Below are 9,824 nucleotides of genomic sequence, written 5' to 3' on the forward strand. Positions count from 1 at the left end.
AGTCCACTCATCAAATCTGATCATGTGTTGGTATATCTCATGTTTCAAGAACAAAGAGTGGTTTTTTCAAATATAATTTTTTAGGGTATTGGAAAAAACCAAAAAAAATGTGGGAGGTCCTTGGAAACAGAAAAGCATTTCATTTTAGAATGTGAGACTTTCAAAAGCAAAAGGGAAAGTTATGCAAATAAGCTAGCACCTAGCTCTTGGGATAATCTATTTAGGGAGGGATTTGTCCAGAAATTCAAAACATTTATTGTGAAACTCCACAAAAAAAATACATCAAGCCGATGAAAAACAATCTGTCGCCTAAACTATCTTTAGCCTTCATAAAACATTAATTTTTTTTTTTTTTAAATAATTCTTTTCCTAAAAACAAATACGACAGAGAAATTTTAGTATCCATACACCAAATCCGTAAGTCTCATGTGTAGCATTGGGCGCTACTATACAAGAAATAGATGAGGTTCCGTCTTATTATTCTTTTCCGGTCGTACCTGTGTAACAGGTCATGACAAAGGAGAAGCCACTTTCAACTTCAGAAGATGGCCCACCTTCATCTTCGCTTTCAAGGAAGAACTCGAAACCGTGGCAGTGGTCGCACATTTCCATTTTCATTACTAAGACCTTCGGCGATTGCCTTGGCCATTATGTCGCAATTTTTCATTAATTGCGATTCAGCTTGCTCCAGCCTGTCCTTGTTGACGGCAGCTACACAAAACCTGCATAAGGAATTTTTTCTGAAGTCCTGTTTGTTTCGAAATTTATTTGCGCCGGGCTCTACCTTAAAACAAACAACGAACCGGCTTCTTTGTTCTAAAAATTTATTTGATTGTATAAAAAGCCAGCTTCCACACATAGTCATAACTTAACTTATTCAGTGTGATTTTTTTGGAAGTTTTTAGGGTAGGTTTTTTAGTCTAATTTCTCTAAAACCCTGCCGCAATTTATTGAAATCACAAGTTTTATGGGTAATCTCTGTACAATTGAAGTGCCCTAAAGCTTTTTTAGGATGTTGAATCCATATCTGTAGTCAAAAAACCAATTTAAATAACACATCAATATTTCAACTCAATTTTTTTCCTTGATTCCACACCAAAAAGTACAAACAATCAACTATTTTATCTAAAATTATCTGAAGTGAATCATTTGACCACCCGTGGCATATAATTTGTTTCTAAACACCACTATTGTTAACATTAAATGTTAACATTAAAGTGTCCAGTACTCACAAGGCAAATTTGGATTGATCAATTTGACTACAGCACTTGATGGAGGATGCAACTATAATTGCTGTTGCTACACACTTCATCTTTCTCCACAACCCAGGCTTTTGATTTAACTGCCGAGTATATTTGGCCAATCTGAACATCTTGTCTAAAACAAACAGGCACTCAATTCGGTTGGCAGAAACAGTTTGAAATCTCTCCAGGACATCCGCTACCGCAAGAAGACCTGCAACAGCCCAGTTTGCCTCTTTTATACGCTTCAGCAAACTGTGAATGACGATCGTCCGCTTATCTTTTTTCTTCAGGATGACCAGAAATGACATCTCTCTGAAACCCATAATAGATGAATTTATATTAAATATTTGACATAGAAATTGGACATGATCCAGCAATGAATTTCATGTTAGGACAAAAAAATTAATCAATTGGGAGGTTTAATACGGACAACCCAATCGTCGACAGCTCCGTCTGACAGGAAATTCTTTAGCCTACCGAAGCTTCTGGAAGTCGGCCAACTGACCTTTGGGTGGGACCACATTTTCCCCTCCTATTAGGAAATAAGAAAATGAGAGTCGTTCTGTTAATAGAAGATAATATGATTCAGAAATCTGAGGAGGAATACCAAATAAAAACCAATCTACCTTGTTGAATTTGAAAAGCTGATGAAGTTCCACTCCCCAAAGCCCAGATATGTATCGTGTCAAGCTATCGAAATAGACATCCATATTTTCTAGCTCAACTGCTGCAGCGGATGCTGTTTGCGTGTTCTTTATAAGGCTGTCAGGGATCCCTGGGTCCTCATTACGTATTGCTTTTCCTCCTCCTAAATCCTTCGTCATTACCTTTATGCATCGCTGTGCTCTATCTTTCCTATCTGGTCGGAAAATCGACCGGAAAATCTCTCCTCTGAAAGCTGCAACCATTTCGCCCCCCTCGTCCGTGAAGGCAATGGATCCGTACCTGTAGTCTTCAGGCTTAGGTTGAACAGAATGTAAAAGACTTTTCAGTTCAAACAACTGCTTATCGCTTTCGTCCATTCCGTTTATTTCTTCTTCCAAATGGTGAAGCCGCATTGAAAATTTCAGAGTTTCACGCATTGATAAATTTAACAAAGAAATCCCTTCCATCTCAGTTGAAATTTCCAAGGGATAATAATAATCCTTGTAAATTTTTTTAGTGAAGTAAAACCTGCTCATAATAGTACGGCCAATCTGAATAATGTGAATGCGGTCCCTGAACTGCTCCATTGCATTCCATATGGAACATATAACCTCCTTATCATTCCCGCTATACCAGCATAGCAATTTTCCAGCTTTTTCACCTACTCGTAAAGAAAGAACAAAATAAAAATTATATTTGAAAATCAATTACCTGTCATCTATTCATTATTAATTTTCCTTTATTATCATTGTTAAAATTATATAATAATGGAAAAACAAGTAAAATTATTTACCTGAACTGACACAATTTCTAAGTGGTTGAAAAGAAACTCTGAAATCGACATCTTCCTTAGTTGTTCCCATTCTTCTTTTCTGGATTGTTATGATGCACTTTGTAGATGGTTAAAAAGAACCTTAAACGATTCTCCCCTATCTAGAAGGGATATAGAAGGTCTATAAAAGGTGATTCTCCCGTTTGGTTCTACAATCCAATTTATAGTTGGATACCATTTTTCAGATACATCACTTTCTCCCCATCCACACTGGTTCTCAAAAAAGAACTCGACTACTCTTGTTATTACCATCCATGAATTTTGGAGAACAAACCAAGGAACTTCTCTTGAAAACTGCTCATATACATCAAATACATAACATTTCTCGCTTGGCTCCACAAGAGGAATGGATATAATTTCAAGATCAAGTTTCTCTTTTTCGTCCAGGTACATTGCCTTCAAAAGCGGAAGGCTAATGTCATAGAAGGAGTTGGGTGGCCTCATTTCTAAAAGAATAGTTTTTCCTTTCAATTGGTCAACTCCATAAGTAGTTTTCCGTTCGGAGTTTTCGGTTGGAGCCTACACAGGTTACGCACAAAATAATCGAGCACACCATCAACAATATAAACCAATAAGTAAAGATAAGATAAGATAATTAAATTTATATCTAATGATCACAAAATAAGTCAAACGGATTGTTGAGTACACTTATATATATATATATACAAGAGGAATCAAACAATCTCCTAAAAAAAATACAATACATAAAGTAAATCAACATCTAGCCTTAGTGGAAAAGATCCATGAACTAATAGCTCTGAGGATCAGACCCATCTCTCCTAACATTCTAAGCCGAATAAATAACACCCATCTCTCCTAACATCCTAAGCTGAATAAATAACACCCATCTCTCCTAACATCCTAACCTGAATAAATAACACTAAAGTGATATTGATAATTTTTAAATGAAGTAAAAGTTTCAATTACTTTATACAGATAGACAAGTAGTAACAAAATTTTCAGTTCGATCATCCAATGGTCTCACCAACAAAATAAACGAGCGCAATGACTGAAAGTAGAATTGAAAATTGTTAAACGAAGTAAAAAATTGCTTAATTCGGTTAAAAGTAAAATATTACTCTGCCCTTGTAGGTTTGAGGCATTTGTACCTGCTGTGATGACTCATTCTTTTGAAAGACTGGAGTGGTTTCGTCCCCTTGAGGTGCAAACAATTCTGTTAACAAATCTGCATTATTCTCTTGATCCGTTTCTACGAGCTGCTTCAACCATCTGTATTTCCTAGAGTTAACTACCACAAATTCCTCCAATTCACTTGCTTTCAAAAATCTCCAACAGGAACAAGGGCGATAATTATCGCTGTTGCCATCCCTCACCATCTTCGTATCCATCAAAAGGTAGCAACGATCATTCTCATGATCAACAACATCTCCTTCTCTTGTAACCCACATATTCCTGAGAATATCTACTGTACGACTTTCCGACAGATGGACCACAAATATGGTATCTTTGACTTTCGTTGGCAACCAATCAAAGTGTGGACCAATATATATTATTTTTATTTGCATTCCATCGTTTACCGTCTCCTCAACTAAGGGCCACGGGAATTGGTCCGTAGCTGGATCGAAATCATATATGAGAAGGGTGGAGGTGTTTGGTGGAAGATCAGACAGATGGAATGGCTCTCCCCAAGCAGGTCATCAAGTTCTGATAAAATACTGTTTTTGATATTCTCTTTATTACTCTCTGAAATGGACGGATCCTGGAAAATTTGTTGGTGGAACAAACTATTAGAAAAAAAATTGAGATAAAAACAATTATATGAATGATGATTATATACTTATCATAAAAAGTCATTATCTAAAATTCACTTTATGAATGATGATTATATACTTATCATAAATGTGAATAGATGGTATGCTCACCTCCTTTGAAATAACTAACAAAGACGATGATCCATGGCCATTACTTTGACTGCCCATCTCTTCACCAACTCTTCGCTTTTCCTGATGGCCACAACTTGTAATGTGTTCATCTTTGCCATGTGGTCCATTGATTTCCCTTCTAGCTTGGGGCACTCACCCAAAGCTAGAAATTGCAATGAGTTTAGGTAATGGAAATCTTCAGGGAGTTTCTCCAATCTCTCGCATCCATTCCAATGTAGCTGTTGCAATGAGGTTAGGAAATGGAAGTCGTCAGGGAGTTTCTCTAATCTTTTGCAACTACTCAAATGTAGACGTTGCAACGAGGAAAGACAGTGAAAGTCATTGCATAACTTTCTAAGCTCGCTGCAATCTTCAAGAACCAACACCTCTAAATTTTTGAGTTGACCAAAACCTTCCGGAAGCTTATGTAGTCTTTCACAGCCAGTCATGTCCAGCACTTTGAAACTTTCTAATTTACCAAACCCATCTGGAAGCTTCTCAAGGCTAGCACAACGTTTAAATGAAAGATTTGTAATAAAGAAGAGGTTACAAAACCCATCGGGTAATTCTTTTAGAGTACGACAGTATTCCAAATTCAAGGCTCACAGAAGCTTCAGTTCTCCAACACTTAATGGAATACTTTCTAGGCTATTACAATTCTTTAAATTTAATTCAAGAAGGCAGGTTAACTTTCCTAAGCCGTGGGGAAGATTTAATAGGCTGCCGCATTGTGATAAATTCAGTGATGTCAAAGATGAAAGTTTCTCGACACTATCTGGGAGTCTTTTTAATTCTGAGCAACTTTTCAGTACCAGTTCTTGCAGAGAAGTCGACGATCCGAAATCAACCGTCAACTCAGTCAAACTTGAACAGCTATCCATTTTCAGTATCCGTAAATACCGAAGCTTTGAAATTGAACCTGGCAGTTTCTGTATGGATTTGCAATTTGAAAAAGATAGTTCCTGCAAACCATTTACTAGGTCACCCAATTCAGGGAGATTTTTCAATTTTGAAGAGTTGACCAATCTTAGTATTCTCAAAATGTCCAAGTTGTTGAAGATGCTTGGAAAAGATTTGAAATACATGAAAATGTGAACTTCCATCAAATTCCATGTGTCTCAAACGGGAAGGCATCTGCAAGTTATGTGCTTATACGTTACAATCATATGAAACCATTAAAAAGTAGTAAAACATTTACTTACGTAGAATCAATTTTCTCAGGAAAAGTGAATGGGAAAAAGAATCACTTGCCTTGGATAGGTTGAAGTCATTGGGTTCATAACTGAGGTAACTCAATTGCTTTAACTTTGACCCATCATGAAACGGAAGCTGGGGAACTTTCGCTTCAAAAAATACCAACTCCTTAAATGTTTCACTGCACTTGCCCTCCACCTTTGCCAATTTCCCAACTTGAACAACTCTCAATGATTTATGCATTAAACAAACAAAGACGGTATAAACAAACATGTATATCGTTCATAATTTGTTACCTCCTCTTGGAGGAACTCCTTAAGTTTGCTTGCACTCGTGAATGTCTTTCTCACTTTCTTTCCTTTTGACTCTTTCCTTGACATTTGGCGAGAAGTGTTAAGATGACATCGTGTACACTTTCTTTCCTTTTTGACTCTTTCCTTGACATTTGGCGAGCAAGTGTTAAGATGACATCGTGTACACTTGAAACGCCATTTCTTCTAGTGACAAGCGCTCTGCTTTCTAATATTTCCAGATTATCTTGTCCCACAATATCTTCCACACTGTCCCAAGCCCATCCTTTGAAAAATGAACAAGAAGTCTAAAAATGGATCTTTACAATCAGGGGGAAGAGCATCGTAGGCAAAGGCGTAGCGCATCTCCTCAAAGGCCTCACTGGACCATTTATCTTTCTGAAGCACTTGTGTAGAATAAGCTTCCTCATTTTTTGCGCGACCTATGAATGGTGCTGTTAATGTTAACACGAGGGGAATCCCGCCACATGTGTGTATGATGTCATTGAATTGATTATAGTTTATTCCATCCTTTATTTCCTTCTTTAAAATAATCAATGCTTCTTGATCCTGAATGCCCTCCATCTTATAGATTTTGGGTTCTGTACACGGCCTTGGGCATGCATTCTTCACATTTTCGTCACGTGCAGTAAGGAGGAGCCTCACCTTCTTTGCTCTACTCATATCCTGTGGCAAAAGCTTTTTAAGCGCATCTCCCTTCAAAACGTTATCAATGTAGCGAAAGCTTCCACTTTCTCTAACCTTTCTCCCAGCTCTCGCCGTCCATCCTCATACGTGCTAAAATTTGGAATAGGCTGTCCAGGTTCCATCAAATTTTCTAATATTTGTTTTTGCAATTTTTCTATAACACCAGTTGGCTCTATGTCTTCAAACAGCCGAACCTTGGAATATCTACTGCCCCCAACTTCTGAAACGACCACATCTGCAAGAGTGGTTTTACCCATCCCTCCGAAACCATGGAGTATAACCGTGACAGCATTCTGGTCACTTTCAATTTCCAAAAGATCAAGAACCTCTGTCACCGACTTTTCGATTCCAACTGTTGAAACAGTTTTCAACATCAGATCCATATTTAAGGTAATTCATAGTAAAATAATATTAATAATTAACTTAAATATGAAATAAATTAACTTAACAACACATTTACCAGCATGTGTAGGACATTTTTTCGACAAAGGGGACCTCCCCTTGCACTCGATGGCGGTTAAAACACGAAAACCGATTTCGATATTAATTTGCATGTATTTGACATTTAACTTCTGGCTAATGTCACTCAACTCGGCTTTGTTTTTGGACGTTAAGAAGAAGCTGCAATCAAGCAATGAAATTCCATGAAAAACACTCTTTCATATCTTTGAATGTTAACCATGGGCTCTCTGTGCATTTGACTATGACAACAGCCCTGTACTTTATACAAAGCGTGGTAAATAAGATTAACCACAGAATGTTGAGTATTTACCTTTTCCAGGTGGAACGGTCAATCTGAGTACAGCACATGATCGCCCCTTCAACTATCAATGTTGTTGCATCTTGGATTACATCCTGCGTTCCTTTGGGGCTTTCTTTGAATCTTTTAACAACAGTGTCCACATAACTCATTTCTTTGATAAGAACCCAACACTTTTCTTTGTTGTCGGAAAGATCGTGAAATCTTTCCAAAGTATATGCTACCACAAGCAGTCCTGCAGTAACAACGCTTGCCTGTCCTATATCCTTAAGGATTGTTGTAACAGGTCCAGATATAACATCTTTCTGAACACCATAAAAAAAGAAAAGAAATTTGAGATTTAATATAATTATACTCGACTTTCAGTTTTAGTTGCAAGTGATGAAATTCTCAATGAGGACTAATACACACCAATTTAGAAGCAAAATCTAATCCTGATGACAGTAACTCCGTGAAGTTCTTCAAGTCGGTTCCCCATGACAATATGGCATTCAATTTCTTGAAGCCTTCAGGCCAAGGGAAATTGCTGGGATTCGATGCTTTTTTATTTGGAAGCATTTCCTAAAAAAAATGAAATATATTCAAATCAGATATCACACAATAATTATAATACTATCTAAGAATATAATTCACAATCTAATTATAATATAATTATAATATAATTCGGATGGATATGAAAGATCGTGACCCACCTCCTCCCTCAGTTTCAAAAGCTCAGATATGTGGTCCATAAGGTCATCGAGATTGACATCCACTTTTTTCTCGTCGATTTCCTCAATATCTTTATGTAATATGGTGTTAATGACATCTGATTTAGTCGCACCTCTGGAAGAAGAAGAGGACGGATCATCATCACACCAGGGGGCTTCTGAAACGCTAAGATTGACATCCACATCTTCTCCCTCATATTTCATTGAAACAATAGAACATCCCGAGGATGAAGGTTCATTGCACTGGGGGGCTCCTGGTACATTGAGATTGACATCCACGTTTTTTCCCTCAGATTTCCGCAGAAGATTCAGAGATTCGGAGACTGGAGCTTTATCGCACTGATGGGTTCCTGAAACATTGAGATTGACATCAACATGTTCTATCTCATATTTCATTGAAACAATTTTAGAAGATCCAGGGATTGGAGCTTCAGTGCGCTTGGGAGCTCCTGGAAGAGTTTCTGCACAATCAAAATCGCCATCAGCATCAGTATTATAATTTGCAGAACCATGCGCTGATGGCCGCAAATTGTAGCAGCAGAAGGGCCTTCTGTGAAATGACTATATTATTCTTAATAATAATATCCATAAACATAAATAAAAACATTCAATCCGTTGCGCTATCAAAACATTGTACCTATTGTATTATCAATTGCAGAAGGCCAGCTCCGAGTACCTACTGAAGTGGGATCTTGTCCCTTTTCATCTGATGAAGCTGAAGAAACGCAGGAGAAGCGCATGCAACAAGAGCGTTTGGTTGCCATTTCTCCTCTTGAACACACAAAAATGAATGATGGTAGAACTAGACTCTTGCTCTTGGCTTACTTATGAAGAATGATAAACAGCAAATGGAATGTTTAGGCCAAAGGCGTTCTGTTAAGGGACGGATCCCCACCGACCTTAGTCCTCTGTCGAAGGCCACTCACAGCTAGCCAGCTGTTCATTGAGCAGCCCTCGTCTCCCAGGCAGGGCATGGCTGGACGATGCGCTGGTCTGGGGTTCCACACGCGGTTCTTCGATTTTGGAGGAATCGCTATATTCAGGAGCATAGAAATATTCAGTGCAGGACGGGCAGTAAGCTTCAATACACAAAGGAAAAGAAAACGTCCTCGGATGTCTGACGTCTCTTACTCCCTGAGTATTCAGTGGTGGATATCAAAGACCTCGATGGCCCTAACAGAGCCAAGTACTTCAACGAATCAGCCGGGCTTGGGAGAAGGAATCAGGGTTAGAAGGAATGAGGATGGCTTTCCAGGTATGTAACCCTACTCATCAGTAAATTTTTAGGGTTAAATTTGACAGGTAACCCTATTCATCAGTAAATTTTTTCACTTTTTCAGACGGGTTTTATTTTTTAACTGCTTTTCACAAGATTTTTAGATTTTTAATATTTGCTTTTACCCTGAATAATATTTTTCATTTAAAAACATAATCAATAAAAATTCTTCTGGAAATAGTGATTTTAGATATCGGTGGATTCACAAACCTGGGAGATTAATTACTCTGGATATAATGATTGTAGATATCAGTGGATTCACAAACCTGGAAGATTAGGATC

The 9,824-nt window shown here is 37.8% G+C and overlaps 2 protein-coding genes across 8 annotated transcripts; both read right to left on the reverse strand.

Moving 5' to 3' along the window:
* Positions 1–444: 444 nt before the first annotated feature.
* Positions 445–7,728, reverse strand: LOC149195449 (uncharacterized). Of its 7 annotated transcripts, none has more exons than XR_016254591.1 (8): positions 5,856–6,801; positions 4,605–5,738; positions 3,831–4,441; positions 2,683–3,240; positions 1,871–2,550; positions 1,675–1,776; positions 1,344–1,556; positions 445–722 (listed from the first exon to the last, which is right to left on the reverse strand). XR_016254591.1 is itself a non-coding variant. In XM_089405287.1 (7 exons), exons 4-7 carry the CDS (start codon positions 2,750–2,752, stop codon positions 1,518–1,520), a joined length of 888 nt encoding a protein of 295 aa, XP_089261413.1. In that variant the 5' UTR covers positions 2,753–3,240; positions 3,831–4,441; positions 4,605–5,738; positions 5,856–6,801; the 3' UTR covers positions 1,140–1,517. The 7 variants fall into 7 exon arrangements, 3 of the variants coding, with proteins under 3 accessions (XP_089261413.1, XP_089261412.1, XP_089261414.1); XR_016254590.1 differs by having other exon boundaries at positions 1,233–1,556; XM_089405287.1 differs by lacking the exon at positions 445–722 and having other exon boundaries at positions 1,140–1,556; positions 1,678–1,776.
* Positions 7,729–7,946: 218 nt separating this feature from the next.
* Positions 7,947–9,511, reverse strand: LOC149195450 (uncharacterized). The gene is made up of 3 exons (XM_089407922.1): positions 8,904–9,511; positions 8,249–8,727; positions 7,947–8,117 (listed from the first exon to the last, which is right to left on the reverse strand). The coding sequence occupies exons 1-3, from the start codon at positions 9,028–9,030 to the stop codon at positions 7,947–7,949; spliced, it is 777 nt and encodes a 258-aa protein (XP_089264048.1). The 5' UTR covers positions 9,031–9,511.
* Positions 9,512–9,824: the final 313 nt, after the last annotated feature.

The sequence above is a fragment of the Pinus tabuliformis genome, chromosome 2_2 (assembly GCF_031772625.1).
Source record: "Pinus tabuliformis cultivar Carrire ecotype Pingquan chromosome 2_2, CPIR1, whole genome shotgun sequence".
Lineage (NCBI taxonomy): Eukaryota > Viridiplantae > Streptophyta > Pinopsida > Pinales > Pinaceae > Pinus > Pinus tabuliformis.

Coding starts and splice junctions, on each gene's coding strand:
- LOC149195449 (XM_089405286.1), bottom strand. CDS start 2,752: ATGGGAACAACTAAGGAAGATGTCGATTTCAGAGTTTCTTTTCAACCA. Junction 1,777..1,870: donor AGCTTTTCAAATTCAACAAG/GTAGATTGGTTT, acceptor ATTTCCTAATAG/GAGGGGAAAATGTGGTCCCA. Junction 1,557..1,674: donor GAGCTGTCGACGATTGGGTT/GTCCGTATTAAA, acceptor TATGGGTTTCAG/AGAGATGTCATTTCTGGTCA.
- LOC149195450 (XM_089407922.1), bottom strand. CDS start 9,030: ATGGCAACCAAACGCTCTTGTTGCATGCGCTTCTCCTGCGTTTCTTCA. Junction 8,728..8,903: donor TGCAATTGATAATACAATAG/GTACAATGTTTT, acceptor TTGATTGTGCAG/AAACTCTTCCAGGAGCTCCC. Junction 8,118..8,248: donor TTTTGAAACTGAGGGAGGAG/GTGGGTCACGAT, acceptor CATTTTTTTTAG/GAAATGCTTCCAAATAAAAA.